Here is an 18,193-nt window from a genome sequence, read left to right on the forward strand (position 1 = left end):
ATATATATATATAGCCTAGAGTGTTGAAAACCTTCAGTGCCACTTTCTCCTTCGGAGAGAGTCCATAGGAGGCAGTGAGTAACAATATACATAGTGGATCAGTGCTATGTAAATGTATTTGTCTTTTATTTGGCTCTGCCTTCTATGGATGTACCTTCCTTTCGTAAGGATCTAAAACTCGTACCCAAAGTACTTATAATCCCCTTCACGACTGCAGGCTCGTTCCCTACTGCGTGAAGTTTCCTCCCTGCAAAGACCGTACCGTTTCGTAGGATCCTTCGGGTAGTTCCCGTAAGACTCATCCGGTCCATTAATCTCCTAACCTGTATGAAGACGCATTGTCCAAGCCTTCTGATGTAGAGTGCCTCCCATCTTCGAATAGTGCCAGGCCAATCTAAAACCTAATATCATCAGCTCGACGTATTCATTATTACACTATATTGTAAAACAAAAAGTTCTTGGTAAGTTTTACATACATAACTTTATTCTTATTCATAGTTAACTGCAAAATGTGGATTCCTACTAAAACCGCAAGCTGCTAATATGGATCCATCCATAATGAAGGGATTTAGCCGTGTGATAGTTATTTTAATGGACAAAGATTTCGCAATAAATATACTACAGGTAATTTATTTATTTATTAAAAACAAATATTTGAATGGCATTAAATTTTAAAGGGGCACTGCTACTGGTATCTCATACATCAAATATTTAAAAGTATTGTATTTATTTCAGAAAATATTAACGCAAAACAGGGAATCATTAGATATGAAGGATTATGATTTGCCTTTAGTTCCGTTTCGAAAAATGTATAAAACAGAACAAGCTGAACCCTCCAAGTCACTTTTGCTCTTTCCAAAGGAATCCATTTATTGGACTAAAGATGTCGTTTCTGAAAACCCTACAAAAATGATTTCTTCAGAGATGTATTTTACAGGTAGAATTATATCGTTATTGAATATCATAAAACATCAAATAATATAATTCTAAGATTTATTTTACATAAGAAATGAGATATTTTCATAAAATACCGTGTTACTAAGAACCATGAGAAACAAAAGCACAATATTTTTTGTCCATAAACGATAAGGTGGTAAGGGGCAATTACGTATTTGCGACAAGAGCATAACAGATTTTTAAAATACTTGTCTTACAGAGCTGAGCTGTTGTTGGAAACTATACAAGTGTCTTCCATTTAAATGGCACACCATTAGGAAAGTCGGATACATATTGATCTTTGTAGTTGTTGGATTTTATTTTCTGTCCTGATCAATAAACATCACGAATCATTACACGAAATATTCCAAAAATAAATAGCAGTGATCATTCTAATAATCATGAGATATAGTTGACCGTGGATGACTTATGAGAGGAGCAGATGGTTGGGGGGGGGGGTGCTGTAAAAATATAACACAAATAAGTTGAAGTAACTTATTTAAACTGCCAACGTTTTAAAGCTTTTCAGCCCTGATGAAGGCTAGAAATTCTGGCCGAAACATTGGCACGATTAAATAAGTTACTTCAACTTATTTGTGTTTTATTTTTACCGCTCTCACCAATCATATCCTCTTATATAGATCATTCTAATAGTCAACAATTTAATACAAACTTCACAGAGTTGTGTCTCACAACCTTTTTCAGGACTTTTTCATTACTAGAAATTTAAAATGCCTTAAAATAATGAAATAAGGGATACCATAAACTAGGCTTCATTAAACTGAATTAACCACATGGTCCGTACGCACCTCAGCCGATTCACTCACCCGACAAATACCCGCCACCAAGTCCGTTGTTGGAAAATCGTTATAACTCTAGTTGTATGATTGTTACGGTTTTGATTGTACTTTCGCATTAGCTCTGACGTGATAGTTGATAGTTCGAGGGATGTAATAAAGCAACTGTAACGTTAACTATCGCATCTATATACCTTGACAGTGATCAATCGTACAGTTTCAGTTATTGCGAGGAAAGTCGCAGCTCCTATCATGGTGTTACTGTTTGATAGTTTCAGTCATGGCACTATTTATTGTCGCGATAGTTTTGACGAACTTGATAGTACAAGTAATGTTAATGGACTAATTGCCGCGTTAACTTCCACGTTTAACTGTCATATGTATACCTCTTAATAATTTATAATCAGATATTTTTTGCACAAATACATTCCTTTTATTAATACCTCAATATTCGAATTGATATTTTTTTTTAATTAATAAGCAATGACTTTTAAACCTGCAACTAAAATAATTAGAAATACGTAAATTTGAGGAGGAACATTGAAATCTTCTAGTACAAAAATTGTCATAGAAACAGTACAAAAAGTGTTTATATTAACCGAAAGAGCCTTAAATTTTTCGCCCTACATACTTCAGCCTTATTACAAAAAATTATTTTAAAATTATAAATCATTATTATGAATGGGGAGTGACGTCTAACTCCAAGGACCCGAGTTCGAATCCGGCTGGGCAGAAAATTGTTTTCTGTAACACAGTAGCCGTGATTCAACTTCATTGGGTTCTGGAGCCCTCCTAGGGTCCACCGAGCCTCTTAAATCGGGTACACTTAATTGGGTTATAATCTGGAGGTCGAGCGTGATTCTGACCAAATCACCTCCTTGCACAACCGTTGGTCTAGTAACAGTACTTCCTTACAAACTAATAAACCCCTGACCCTTCATGGGTTGTAATGGTACGGATTTTTTAAAATAATTATGAATATAAATCCAACCCGGGTCACAAAAACAAATTTAACCCAGACCTTAAAATTGCATCCACCGAGCCCAAAAAATAACAGCGCCGGGCCAAAAAAAAATAATCAAAAATCAGCCCAAGGTCCAAAAAATATTATATTCATCCCCATGTCTCAAAAATAAATCAGTAATCTATAAAACTATACGTGGAAAAGATGGTCGGGGATGTGGTCAGTGATGATACATAAATACGTAAAACTTATTTTATTTGTACCGAAGTTTCGGGCTCAATTTCAAAACCTTCGTTAGGGGGAATGGTACGGAGTTTCCGCAGATAGTACCTATATACATATGATAGCTATTGTAACAGCCTACGAAGCACTGAGGACCCAGCTAGTGAAGGAGACAGAGGTGCTCAAAGGAGGGTGCTTAGTCCAAGTTGCACAATTTGCAAATTTTTTTAGGAGAAGTGACTGCATTCCTATGAGATTGTAAGGATTGGATTGGGAATAAATTTGACGGTTTGGTCGAGACTCAAAGATCAATTCTGTGTGTCCAAATTAGTTTTATTATTAGAGTGAGTTTTTTGTAGTAAATGGGAAATTTTCCTGGTCCGTCCGTAGATCAGGTGGTTAGGCGCAGGTCTTACCAATCTGAGATTACGGGCGGCGCCGGTTCGAATCTGGCCTGTGGCGTTGACTAATATAGTATGTCAGAAATAACCAGGAAGGGGGTCATTGGACAGGATCAACAGGAGATTGGATGTTTATGTCAGAGAGTAAAAATGATCCTAAGGGATTTGTCAGAATTTATTTTGATTCTTCAGTTGTGACATCATAGTAGGGTCATTATTTAAAGACATTACACACATGTCATCAGCGTATGTTGTTAGGATGGGTTGGGATATCAGCTGTATAAATCGTATAGAGAATGGGACCTAGGGGAATACCTTGAGGAACATAGCTGGACTGAGAAAAAAGGGATGACGTAGGATAAGTTATGATTTGCTTTACAAGTCCTATCAGGGAGTGGTGCATTTGAGACACCTACATTTGAGACACCCACCGAAACCTGTTCTACATAAATGGAAAAATCCATCCGTTTTTTTTATTATTATAAAATGTGAAGGGTAACATTTTTTTAGGAGGGGAGGATGCACCATCGTCTTTAGGGGAGATGTATGGATTCACATCCTCATCGAGTTTCCTCAGCTAATGAACATGGAAGAGAACCATCATCCTCATAAAGGCAATGTTTAGGGTTCAATAAACTTTTCTAAAAAAATTAATGTAATTATAGGATTAGACAAACTTAATATTTTCTAATTATTACAATCTGAATATTACCAGTTTAATTGAAAGATTTATTGGTCTGGCCCATTATATTCAGGTTTCTGTATAGACTGTTTAAATACAATACTCATGTACATAGAAGGGCCAACAGTAACCACCTTCCCAACACTTCTAACCGAACTTAACAAGTTTAACGTAAATCAAGGACGAATATTTTACAGCAGTGACTTGATTTACGAAACGGTAAGTATCCATCTTATTTTAATTTTTTTTTCTACTAATATTCAAATTATGTTACTTTGATCGGTGACTCAAGAGAAACCAAAACGTATAAACAAAAAATAAATAAAACTTTTTTTATCATACTGAAGTTTGTTTTATTTAAAACAAAAATTGTGCTGATTATAGATATTATACTTAATTAATAAATTATTATGCGAAAATTTACAAAAAATCAAAACGTTTTAAACTTACGTGGTTCCGCAATATTTTATTTTGTCAACAAAATCGAATGTCAGCTTAATCTTCTGCTTTCTTTGTTTCTCTTTGTGGATATGGATTTCGAATCCAACGAGGCGCGTGGCAACCCTACTCTTCTTCTAAGTAAAAGTGAGGCTCAAGTGGGATTGGCCACGCCCCTGAAGGGCTGATTTACGTTGAAGTAAATAGGTATTTCCCATATTAATGTAATTGTTTGTAAAACAAATTAGACCTGTATAAAAGTTGCAATTAAACTATTATCAATAATTTTGTCCATCTACAATGAAAATCAACCTCATCCTGAAAATCCTTTCTCATTATTGAAAAGTTCGTTTTTATGTTTCTGTTCCATTCAAACTGACACATTTCAATGCGAATTGCAAGGGTCTCAAAATATATTTACTGTTCCAAAAAGTAGAGAATGAATAGAAAATTTGATAAACTAAATTTTCGTTAACTTGGTCAATTTTTCAATCAGTATTTTCTCAGAACATATAATGAAAAATGAATTTCTTAATAAATAAATAATTGATTCAAACATAATGGTTAATGTTGTTTATTTATTTTATTCACAATGGTAAATAATATTTTACAACCAGCGAATGAGATGTTAAGTAAAAAAAACAATGTCATGAAGGTTAGGACCATCTGATGCAACCTCAACATTGAAACTGAAATTCGAAAATAAATTTAGGAGGTCCCTTTTCCAGCTCCTTTGCAAACTTCGTCTTGTATCCTATAAGTCTCGTGTTGATAGTCCTTGAACTAGGGGGTTGGTGTGCATTAGAAGTGTATCGTGAAACCGTTTATATAATGATTTAATGGTTCTTTGTACGTAGGGAGTTGTAATTCTTTATGTAAGTTCTTGTGACTGATGTAGGGAGGAGCGCTACTGATCAGTATTAGTAATTTTGATTGACATTGTTGCAGTTTCAGCAAGTTAGTTTGTTTGTCATATCCGTAAATTTGTGCACCATAAGTCCAAATTGGTCCGGAAATTAATTTAATAAATTTTTACTTTTTTCGAAAGTGGTAATTTTGATTGTATATTTAAAAGATGAAATAATAATTTAAGTCGGAAGTTTAGCTTTTGTTTTGTTATTTTGGTGTGGGAAGTCTATGTAAGTCGTTCGTCCAGCGTCAATCCAAGGTATTTTATTTAATTATTTAATTAAGTAAATACCGTTAATTTTAAAAATATTTAACAGATGAAAGACTGAAGACTTTGAACATGTACTTCACGCCGTTTTCCAATTTCAGGAGCTTTTTAAATATTGCTTGATTTAACTATCTTAGTCTCCTCTTCCCGCTTTAAGGAATTATTTCAAAAGTGATATAGGACTGTCGTAGGGACCACCAGCGTAGCGGTGAAGGAAAAGAAGAGGATCGCGTGACCCTCCATAGTAACAAATCTATTTATCTCTGTTTGTTTATGTTGTAGGGATTAAAAAAGTTCAGAGTACCTTGTTTACATTCATCTAAGGGATTACAAGATAAAGGTCTACATATCAGTGTTTATATTTTAGGTTTGATCAGTTCAAATTATTCACATTATTTACACGAAAATATTAAAAACAGAGGAAATAAGGGTCAAAGTCGAAATTATTAAAAGATAAGAGAGATTAAAAAATCCTTCTTAGTAACAGATCTATTTATCTCCAAAATGGCGTACGGAGGTTATAATACAAGAAGTCGTTACCTTCGATGGTTGGTGGGGGGTAAACAAAATAAAATAACGTCCGGGCACACTCAGCCACTGGTGGCGGTGACTTAAAAGAGGGCGTGGCCTAATGATCATGTGAGTGATTATGTCGAACTAAATTTGAATTTTCGCCAGCCGGAATAGCCCCTCCCTATTCCTAGGACGCTCAAGGCAGACTCATGCCATCGTAGATGACCCGCCTTCAGCGGACCCGGCAGCTTATCTTATAATGCCACACTGGCAAACCAAGATTCATATTGTCAGCTTATATACATCCTTTCTTATTTGTATATATTTAATTTGTTATTTTTAATTTTTTCTAGGAGGTCAGGAAAAAAAAAAAAAAAACTGCCGGAATAGTCACTCCCCATTCTCTGTAAGCCCCCGGCTATCATGCCACCTCTGTAAACTCGCCTTCAGCGGACTTTGCAATTCTCTTCTTATGTCTTGTATATTATATATTAGCTAGTAATAAAGATTGGAGGTTGGAAAACAGGGGAGTCTCAGTAGGGCGGGTCCGGCTGGGAAGGATTGTTTTTAATTATATATATTTTTTTTTTAGTTTGATTTTATTGATTGATAATATGTATATTTTTTAAATCTATTCTTTAAAGAAATGTTTAAATTTAACTTTTTAATATCAGCATAATAATTGTAATTTTTGAAACTGAAAAAAATGAAAATGCATTACTGAATAAATAGCTTATTGACAAACACGTTCGGATTAACTTAAGAACAGTTTTCAGGGTCGAAACAACTGTATATCACCACAACAGCTTAAATAAAATAGGACGCTCAATAAAACTCAAAATGTAAACAAATATTTTTGGGCAAAAACTTATTTTAAAGATTAATATAAGCTCGACGATTTTCGTTTAAGAGGTGGATCTAGAGTTGTCAAAAGTAAAACTCTTTTGTCACCAGTTTATATAGTAACTATTTCTTCAGAATATGACCTGAAAGTCAAGGTTAACTGTTGACTATAATGCTATGACGTCACAAACGTTGTTTACCTCAGTATGAACACACCTTTGGAGCCCTACAAATGCCTTTTTGGCTTCACTTGGGCTGACAGTTTACCTCTCCATTGTAACTAGGAACTAAAAATCCCATACCCCTTCTGTATCTGTATGAGCTACTTCCAAAGCTCATCTTGCCATTTCTTAATTTTGTCAATAAATCTATTCATCCTTTTTTCTAGCGAATGTTTAACCTTTCATTTAATTTTATATCATTATTTTGTTTCCTTATTAATATTATACCCAAAGTCAACATTTAATGTGATACAATCAAGTATAATTTAGTATTTATGTCTACTGTAAGCCTTAAATATAATTTTTTTTATTTACCTTTTAATTTCAAGAGAATTTATGGCGCTTTCAAACACTTTGGAGGTATATACTGCATTACCATGGCGAGCACGGTTGAGGATTTTATTAGGAAGGGATGTTCTTTATGCTACGGTGTTTCAGTTCCTAGCCCTGCATGGAAAGTAATATTTTATTAATACAACTTATTAAAAATGTATATCTTAATTCTAAAAAGAGCATTACGTTGGTACACTGGATTTAATGCTTTGAATATACCAACTCATTAGACTAGCACCGCTGTTCGATTATAAATGATTGCTGTAAAAATTTTTATTTCATAAAATTATATCCAAAGTGAATATAATTATAGTCATATATTAATTATTTTTATAATTTCATTTTTATTAATATTAGAGGAAAAATAAATGATAGGTGGAACTAATTCCCTCAAAGACAGGGTTTTAATATTTTTCTTGTTCGTTCTTCGCATCGTTTTGATCTACTAAAAGTCAAGAAATGTCTAAGCCTACAAAATGCGGTTTTTCTGTCGCCATCTTGAATTTTTATTTTAAAAAATCATAAAATAAATCTCGCTTTGTATCAATTTACAGAACATTTCATGCAGAAAAAGATTATGTAATTGGTTTTAAAAAATCATTTTTCTCTCAGTGCTCAGTATCTTATAACCTCTTTCTCCTTTATGTTAGAAATGACCAGGGCCCTGTTTCATAATAAAGTACAAACTAATACTATTAGTCTTGTAGATTTATCTTAATTCAATTACACAGACTTGTAGAATAGTAACTTGTACTTTAGTATTTTATAACTCCTGTAATATCACTAATAGTCCTCCCTATCATGAAAAAAATAAGTACGTAAAGATGTCTGCCAGCGCTCAAATTAAAGCTAGTTAAATTTACTACAAAATAGTTAATTGTGTTTATCTATGAAGGAGTAGTAGTTTTTATGATATTTGACAAAATAAACTCACAAAATGTTTATTTCTAGTTGTTCGTATCAAATGTTGGATTTTTGAAAAAATATATCTCTAGATCCATAAGACACACATATGTCTGCCAACACTCAAAATAAAGGAAATTTAACTTTCTATAAAGTAGTTTATGACACTTATCTTCGTAGGGGTTGTAGTTTTTATGATATTCACATATGAATATAAATTTGGCAGATGAAAATTTGTCCGAACAACTATAAATTAATTTATTTCATGTAAACTATTACTCCTAGGAAGATAAACATCATAAACTACTTTATAGCTCATTAAACTAGCTTTACTTTGAGTACTAATAGACATCTGTACGTCAAATGGTTTTTGAGATATAAATTTTTCAAAATAAATTCACTAACTACTGATCTTTCTGTACGTCCCATACAACATTTTTATGAAATTTTGCTTTTTAAAAAGCTATATCTCGAAAACTATTTAACGTAAATAACTCTATTAGGGTTCATAATTTAGCAAATTTACTCTTCTTTAAATGACGTTCTCTTAGGTTTTCTTTTGTTTACTTTTTAAGATAAAAGGTTTACTTTTTAAGATATAGAGCTCCAAATGAAAAATAATTTTTTTTATCGCTTTGAAACAGCCGCCATTTTTTATTCTCCCTATCTATCCTTGCCAGACTCATCAATTTTGATTAGTAATTATACCTAGTTTTCATTAAAGTAATCAAAAATTGGGGTGAGATAACTGCCTTTTTTTCTTCCTGGCTCTTGTACTAAAATGGTTAGATACAAATCAAATATATAGATATCAAATCAAATAGATAATTCCTCAACACAATTCTATTTCCTAAACCTGAAATAATAAAATAAAATCGCTAACAAACAAATGCTAGAGCCTAAGCAATTTCACATCTATGTATATCTACCTATACTTGGCAGACTCATCAATTTTGATTATTAATTATACCTAGTTTTCATTAAAGTAATAAAAAATTGGGGTGAGATAACTGCCTTTTTTCTCTTCTTGGGCTCTTGTACTATTTGATTTGAGTACTAATATATACCTTAGTACGCAAACGTCAGACAGTTTTTGAGATATGTGTCCAAATTAAATTCACGAAATGTTGAAAGAAAATTTGGTTTTTTGAAAACTCTATATCAGAAACTATCAGACGTACATGTCTTTTAGAGCTCAACTTGAAGATACGTAAATGCATTATAAAGTAATATTTTTGTTGCAGTTACCAAGATATTTGCCTAAATTTATTCACAAAATGTTTATTTCTCGATATTTAAGGATTAGGATTAACAATTAGTTTTAAAGATATTGAGCACTAATTGTAAGTGAAAATGATCGAAAATTTTAGGCTCTTCTGTTTGAAGGCCATTTTGTTATTAATTCTTACATTTGAAAACTTTTGACATAATCTTCTACAAAATGAAATCTACTATGAATTGATACCAGGCTGTATTTGCACATTATTATCTGACTTGAAACCAAATTATGCATAAAATAGATTATTCTGAATTTACTCTTCTGTGAGCAATTAAGTAAGATAATATGGCTTATGGTGTGTAAGGTGGAAAGCCAAAAGGTTATATTCTTGTTAGTGTGATATTTGATTTTGATTTAGGGGACCTATTTCTTCTTAATATGTTGATTTGAGGTACATAGTGGATGATAAATGACGATCATGGATTGTTCTTCTATTCGCTCATTCTCTTCTCCGCTCCCCACGTGAGCTGTGATTTTGAGCCGTGAAAACGGTTGTTCTCTGATTTTCAAATCTTTGTTAGTAAAAATGAATTAATGGAAAGTAGAAATGATAACTATTTCGAAAATGGCCTCAGATCCGGGCTTAAAAATGGTGATTAACCCTTTTTGATTCAAAAGTAATGGGCGCTTGTTTTTTCTGCTTCCTACTCGGCCATCTGAGGGAAGCACCCTTACCTTGCAGTACCTTAAATATAATTAAATTGAAGTCGTTCAGAGGAGGGGGGGTTCCTGGACAAAATTATTTCTGTAAAAAATAAAAACTTCTAGATAGCGGAAAAAATAATAATATGTCTATACATTTTACAGGTTTAGAATTTTCTATTTCCAATAACGAACAAAAACATTTAAACCCCACTGCCTTTGTGGAAATTAGTTGGAATTAGTAGTTCATAATGAAATATAGGTTTTAGCTGTATATAATTGTAATTGGTATAAATATAAATAAATAGGAGGTAGGGAAAAAAAAAAATAGGTTTTAGGTACTAATTTCTCTTACTATAGTTGATGAAATTATTATTAAAAACGAAAATCCTTCATGTCTCGGAGTGTTGTTGCGATAAAATGAATATGTATTTTTTTCGACAAACACCTTTGAGGCTTTTTTAAGATAACCTATATAATTAAAATATGGACAATTTTTTTTAATACTGTTATTTCCGCCTCTCATTATCTTTCAAAATTAATTATCAATTATAAGTAGTTACAAGGTTTTTCCATAGAGGTCTAGAATAAAGAATTTTAAGAATAAATGCTAGTTTAAGCTAAATTTAAACTGTTTCCTCTATAACGAAAACAAAAAAAATAATAGTACCTACTACAGTAAAACAACAGTGCTGTCATTACAAAAACATACCACATCTTTTTAAAGCTGTTATTTTTTCTTATTTTCTCTTTTCAATTTGTTTTATTACAGGATTTCTTTTCATAAAATAGTTCTTAATAATAATTCTTGTGAGTTTTTCAGGAAAGTTAATAATTTTAGAATTGTCCAGCACAGAAGAATCTATGAAATATTTCTAAAATCTCGGTATAGACCTTACAATCTGTCAAGTTTTACTATCATTCCTCTGGACAAGTAGGGGTAAAGTCCCTTAATGGATACATTTTTCTTACTGCTTAAATTTGATTACAGTTATCGACTTTTGCCCGCTACGCTCGCTTAAAATGTAGACAATCCCCAAAATTCGGTCTCGAACTTCGCATCCATTATAATCTGTGAAGTTCCTTTTTAAAAATCAATTTTTTATAGTAATAAACAAAGTTTGGAATCGTATTTAATTAAATTTTATTTTTTAATACCTGAATATAAATTCAATAAATCACCATAACTTAGGTATTATGAAAATATATATGATACCTTATAACAAAAACGACTTACTTTATGAGCAGTTCTCATAACGGCCACTAGGAACGCAAATTATCATCAGGGTTACTCTCAAGTATTAAAGTCTGATTGGAAACTTAAAAATATATCGATCCTTTGCTTTGATAATTGCTCATCCGAAAAAAAAGTTTTATTTTTATTTGGTATTTGACATATTCTATAGATCGTACCTTAGGCTGTGTTTACTTAGAGACAACCCTACTAGCTTTGGAAGTCTGTACATTGACCACACTAGAGAAAGAAATCACTGTTTTGTGTATTATCTTTAAGAACAGGTCCATTTTAAAATAAAACCAAAACTTTTTTTGTTGGATATGCCATTATTAAAGCAAATCAACGGTGCTTAATTCATTCAATTTATAATCAAGACGTAATTCACAATATCAAAAACACTGGTGCCACAATCGTCACTGACTCCCTAGCAACCAGTGATGCAGGCATGAGCAATCTAAAGAACATAAAAAATATATATCTAAAAACAATTCAGTCTATCTTATTTTTTACTATGGAAGGTCATAGTAACAACAGCTCTTAACAGCTTTAGATCATAAATATACATTCATTTAATTCTTATTTTAATATTTAATTAATAAAATCTCGGAAGTTACTACAGCTAATTGAAGACAGAGAGGGGGGTTAAAAATTTATAATCTTCCAGCAATTTTGACCGAATTTCCCAACTTTTCTGGATATTTGCCTTTTTAAAATAATTTTGTGAAAAATTGCCTTCAAAAATAGCATGTATAAGCTATTTTGATAGTAATAACCACTTTGGAAAATGTTTTACCACAATTTTTGTAGTCTGAAGTAGTTTCTCAAATTTCTCAACTTTCCAAGTTTTCAAATTATTAGGCGAGATAATATATCCCCTACTCCTTCTGTAGCAACTTCCTTAGCATTTTGTGGTACAAAGAAAGTAAATAATAGTGAAATAGTAGTTTGTTTTTTGTCGTCTCCATGGTTATGAATTATCAGATGAGCAAGAAAACTTTTTATTTTGTTCAGAATACTATAAATGCATTACCTGTGCCATTGCTCTTATATTAATTAACCCATTGTCACAAAATGAATAATGTTCTGAAAAAATATTGTTTATAACTGATTTTCTTATCTTTTCACTTAAGGATAGCCAAACAATAAAACGTGAACTATCCTTATCGACAGTAATATTGTTGTAATATGTATTATGAATATTTAATTAAAAATAAGATTTTGTTTAGAGGACAATTATTGAACCATTTCATATGTTCCAGGCATTAAAAATGATTTCAAAGTTATTGGAAGGTATAACTGTGTTGAAAGCAGTGCAAGATAATTATTTACCTCATCCTGAACAGTTAATAAGTTTTGATATTGAATTTGGATTACCTCATTGCATCATAAAATAATCTGAAACTGATATATTCTAGGAAAATAAATATCATTTGTTTATCTCCTGTGTTTTTTCATAATTAACTTTAAAATATGTACAGTTCATTAAAACTTATAAATGGTTGATAATACTTTGATTTTGCTAATTAATTTATTATAGTATCATATAAGAAGATTAAATAATATTCTGAAAAAAAAAACTAATTTGCAGAATGGTCACATATCCAAGTGGTCACAACAATTGGATATTATTTTTTTTCTTAAGGCAATCCACATCAAAGGTGATGTTTGCCTCGTTATCTACATGTTACCAACCTATTCTGTCATTCGATCCGTGTTATTGTCATTATCTTCAGATCTGAAACTGCTAGATTTTTTTAGTTTTGGATTAAAAATTATATTTTTTATGAAAAAGAATAATTGAAACTTGAGAGACAACACATATCCAATGCTGTTTGTCCACTCCTGTTGTGAAAGATAGATGCTGAGCCAGTATCATTTAATGTAAATGCTAATTTTCACAAGAAAAAAAGCATCTATGAAAGTAAACCCGTTAACTCTTCGATTAGGATATGTTCACATCTAAATATTTTCATTGTTATGAATTATTAAGGTTCTAATGAATTAATTAATATCTGTTCCAACACGTTTTGGATAAATGAATAGTAAATGTTATTCCAGCATTAAGACAGGCTCGGCATCTTGCTTACAGTGACCGAACTATACTGGATAGATACTATTCAGCAAGTTTCAATAATATTTCTTTGTAAAAAATTAAGGTCCCTTGACTGGATTTGCAAAATAAAAATCCAGATCTGGAGCACGTGATAATAACATATATTCAGTACCCTATGACCACTGATGTTGTGGAAGAAAGATGCCAAGCCTGTCTTAATTCTCAAGGAAATCAGTTGAGTAACATTTAACATGAATGTTAATACTTAAATTTTGTTAAGAAAGTAGTTGGAACACATATTAATTAATTTATTATAATCTAAATAATTCAAAACAATGAAAATCTTAAGATGTGAATATTTCTTAAATGAAGCCGTAAGAAACACTTGATAGAGAATTTTTTTATCTTGTTTTGAGATCCTTAATTCATATTTTGAATTGGGACATTTATACCCTGAAATACCTGTGATATAATCAAGTTTACATATTAAGAATTATGCAGGTTTTAAAGAAGATATATGTAAAAAATAAAACAAGATTAAAGTTTAAGAGATTTTTATTCATTTATGTCCATGCATAATGAAAAAAACATATATTACATTTATTTATTTACAACATTAATAGCATATTGAACTTATGGTATTGCGAATAATTCACTTTTCTTCCTGTTTTTTTTTTCTTCTTAAATGAGTAAAGTTATTAATTATTATTAAAGGCAGATCTAAACAGCAACTCTTGAGATTCATTTTAAACCATGCTTATATTTCTACTGCAAAGTTATGTACATTGTTCCCTAAATATACATAAAACTCAAAGCTTTTACCATTCCCTCAGAAAATACATAGTACATAATCTCATTTACTTACCGCATGAAAGCCATCAATACTCGCACTTATGAAAGAATTCTACTAATGCCAGTTTGTAAAACACAATTTCAGAGAACAAATTATAATTATAACAGTGTTTCCGAGTCTATATGAACCAAATATAACTCTTTCCAAAGAATTCCTAACTCTCTATTTGAATTATAATATGTTTTATTTCAATCATTTCTATTTCCATTTTATGACTTACACCTTCCAATAATTATAATATATATAGCAGCGCTAACACAATTTTATTTTGTTAATTTAATTCTGAAATATAAAGGTGTTTATTTATTTATTTTTTAAAATAAATTTACTTAACTTTTAGACCTTAAATCTTAATATTCCATACTAATATAATACTAAAAGTAAAAATAAAATGTAATTATTAATGTTGTCCATTATTTAATTTTTATGTGTATAAACTTTTAAATTACTGGCATGTGTTAAAGCCAAAATGAAAATAGTTACAATTGAAATAGAATTAGTAGTAATTTGAATGCGGTTAAATTTTTTTTTCAAAAGATTACTCTTGATTTGTAAAAAGTGGATAAAATGTGAAATGCAAACATTTTAGAACAGCTAATATCTATGTTACAGCTAAATAAAAAACAGAAGTAAATAATGAAAAAATAGATACTAAAGAGAGAGACATGCATTGCTTACAAATATTGTCAATACCAAACTGCCATTTAAACTGAAATAGAAGTTTATTTTACTTAAATAATAGTTTTTATTTAAACCATTAAGCTTCTTAATAAAATCAGATAACCCCCATTTTCATTTTGTTTTGAAGTTATTTAAACTTTTAACAGTAGAGAATACAATTTAATAAGTTACTTAAAACAATAGCAATAAATTCAGAACAGGCATTATAATTATTGGCAGTATCATAATTTATTTTATTACACCTTATTATAAAATTTACAGCATTTAAATTATATTTGAGTAATTTAAACGATGAATATCTTTTATGGCTAACATACAATAACGAGTAGATTTCACAAATTTATATATAACATTTTTTTAAATTTAATAAATGGTTAAGAAGGTGACTACACACTGACATTTACTATAAGACTATTTATAACTTTAATAGAAAAAATAAAATAACAACAATGGACAATGAGAAATGGAATATATTTAGCATTTAAATAAACACAAGTTATTCTCAACACGATAAATGCTTTATATGAAGTAATATATCTATATTGTACATGAATTGGAACACAATATAAAAAATAATTTATATATTATCCTCTGTAGTTTTATTCAATAAATTACCGGTTGATAAAAAATAGTGCAAATACAATATTTGAATACTATTAATAAAGTTGTAATATCATGGAATATATAGAATCTTAGAATTTTCGTTCATATAATAACTTCAATTTACAAGAAAAATTATCAACAACTGCATAACTGATGCAGATTATATGTACATAGATTATGTAATAACATTTAAACATTTAATTTGGACTTTTTATTTTATAATTAATTTATGGAATTTTTTTATTCCATTTAAATTTTTGTTTAAAACTAAAAATTTAAAATTCTATAATATATAATTATTAAAATTACTAAAAGAACATGTGAAACACTCTAGAAACCTCAAAAAGAAAGTAAACAATAAATATTTATTTAATCTCAATGTAAATTAATTTCTGAGCTTTCATTGCTTAAAGACAAATAATAATTAAAAAAAAAAATCATATAAAAAGAAATACAATCTACCAGCATAAGTCAATAACTAATTTTGTCTATCTTAAAATTATAGTTTTCTACTTTTAATAAATAACAATTGTGCAATTCCGAATCTGAAATACAATGTGTAAACACAAAAATGAAATAAAATACAATGAATTATACAAACACATACATTTTATTAAAATTTAATAATAATAAAAAAAAGAGACTAGACTGTTTTCATAGATCTTCTCCCCTAGAATCTTACCAAACTTCCAATATGAGTAAACATACTCTAAATCAGAAATAAAATTGAAACTATTTTGGCTGATAATGCACTAAATTTTTCCTTTTAGTATATATCCAAAATAATAAATTGTGTGGTTAACAATGCTATTTTTTTTCCTTACATTATTGAATCAAAATAGTTTCGTGCTTATTCATCTTGGAAGCAAATAATTCCTTATGCGCGTTTTACCAAATTCTAAAGTTTTAAATTTGCTATTTAGATTTTTAATTTTTTTTTAAACAAATAATAAATAAAACAGCCAATAAAAGTAGAAAGTGAAAAAGAAAATTCGAGGAAAGAGACCCATAATGTTTTCAAATCAGTCAGTCTTGAACCAATGGTCAATATATTTAAGCCTGCGTTTGTTTTAATTATTGAGAAAAGGGTCTCTACTTTTTCACTTTCGTAGTAGATTAGGGATGATACATTATACAATTTGCGTACTTTTCCTTACTTGTTGACAGTTGTGTGCTCTTCTTTTTCTACGTTTTAAGCATCCCACTGCCCATTCCAGGAAAAGCGTTGCATGCGAATTCGGTCAAAATAACACACAAAGACAGAAACTCTTATTACAAATCTTATGATGCTAATGCCTACAAATAGCGGCTAAGGAGAAGACAGAACACGAAACCAAAGGTCGGGTGTAGGTGGTAACCGGAACCGGTTACGTAAATGTCACTGTCCTTTAGGAGAACCTTGTCGATCACATGAATCACTCCGTTGGTACATTCAACATCTGGACGGAACACGTGAATCCAATCATTATTCCATTCGATGTAAAAACCTGGAAAATGACAAAAAGTTACATCATTTACTTTAATATTAAATTTATTACCAGCAACTTTATTTTTGTTGCATCGTTTTATAGTGTGATTCATCTTTAAATTATTAATTAACAATCAAAATTATTAAATAAATATTTTTAGAATCTCATCGTATAACCCACAATCGTAAAAAATAAAAATATAAATAAGAATACAATTTTTTGTAACTACATATTACTGGTGAAATGTTTAGGAAAACCAGTTACATTCTATAAAAACTGCCTAAATGATACTAATACATTTTTAATATAATCTATATGTAGTCAGGAAATGATGAAAATGGAAAATAACAACAACACAGAGTAGTTAATTTAACAATTAATAACAACCACACAGAGTTGTTAATTTAACAATTAATAACAACCACACTGAGTTGTTAATTTAACAATTAATAACAACCACACAGAGTTGTTATTTTAACATATTCTGTGAATGGATCATTTACCTTAGGGATCTCATCTAATCTCCATTGTTATCATTTTCCAGTGGCATAAATATTTTTGGTTTTATCTGCATTCACTTTTTTTTATATATATTGAGGAACAAGATGTTGAGTAAATTATCCATTCAGTTATGCGTTATTAAATATTTTGGTCAGATTATGATAATGTTGAAAAAACAAAATGATAAAATCTGTTCATCGATTTCATCATTAATTATTATTTTTAAAAATCTTATGGTATGAAAACTATCAATAATGAGTTAATACAAGGCTAAGGACTTGGGTTCATTTTTAATTGAATAAATAAAAAAAAAAGAGAATTTTGTGGATCATTAGATTCCACTTCACAGCTTAATTTTAACTATTTTTAACCTTAACTTTTTATTTTTATTAAAGTTAAAGCCAAATATAATTTTTTTTTGTGTTCCCCTAAACCTGAATTACTT

General features: G+C 30.1%; 2 protein-coding genes across 9 annotated transcripts in view; one reads left to right on the plus strand and one right to left on the minus strand.

Moving 5' to 3' along the window:
* Positions 1-502: 502 nt before the first annotated feature.
* Positions 503-13,026, plus strand: LOC106689332 (uncharacterized). Its single transcript, XM_014434252.1, has 5 exons — positions 503-624; positions 736-937; positions 4,076-4,221; positions 7,524-7,652; positions 12,848-13,026. The coding sequence occupies exons 1-5, from the start codon at positions 544-546 to the stop codon at positions 12,980-12,982; spliced, it is 693 nt and encodes a 230-aa protein (XP_014289738.1). The 5' UTR covers positions 503-543; the 3' UTR covers positions 12,983-13,026.
* Positions 13,027-14,178: 1,152 nt separating this feature from the next.
* Fas1 (fasciclin 1) overlaps positions 14,179-18,193 on the minus strand; it is a 205,414-nt gene continuing 201,399 nt past the window's right edge. For all 8 annotated transcript variants that reach the window (XM_067046650.1, XM_067046648.1, XM_067046653.1 and 5 more), the window contains one exon: positions 14,179-17,265. In XM_067046650.1, coding sequence (XP_066902751.1) covers positions 17,075-17,265 — 191 coding nt within the window. In that variant the 3' untranslated portion in view covers positions 14,179-17,074. The remainder of the gene's footprint in view (positions 17,266-18,193) is intronic.

This window comes from Halyomorpha halys, unplaced genomic scaffold (assembly GCF_000696795.3).
Source record: "Halyomorpha halys isolate HHAL.00 unplaced genomic scaffold, Hhal_1.1 Scaffold1330.1, whole genome shotgun sequence".
NCBI classification, from domain to species: Eukaryota; Metazoa; Arthropoda; class Insecta; order Hemiptera; family Pentatomidae; genus Halyomorpha; species Halyomorpha halys.

Bases quoted from the DNA above. Each gene is read 5' to 3' on its own strand.
- LOC106689332 (XM_014434252.1), top strand. From the start codon at position 544: ATGGATCCATCCATAATGAAGGGATTTAGCCGTGTGATAGTTATTTTA. The intron at 625-735 runs GTAATTTATTTA...TATTTATTTCAG, and splicing joins TCGCAATAAATATACTACAG to AAAATATTAACGCAAAACAG. The intron at 938-4,075 runs GTAGAATTATAT...CATTATATTCAG, and splicing joins TTCAGAGATGTATTTTACAG to GTTTCTGTATAGACTGTTTA.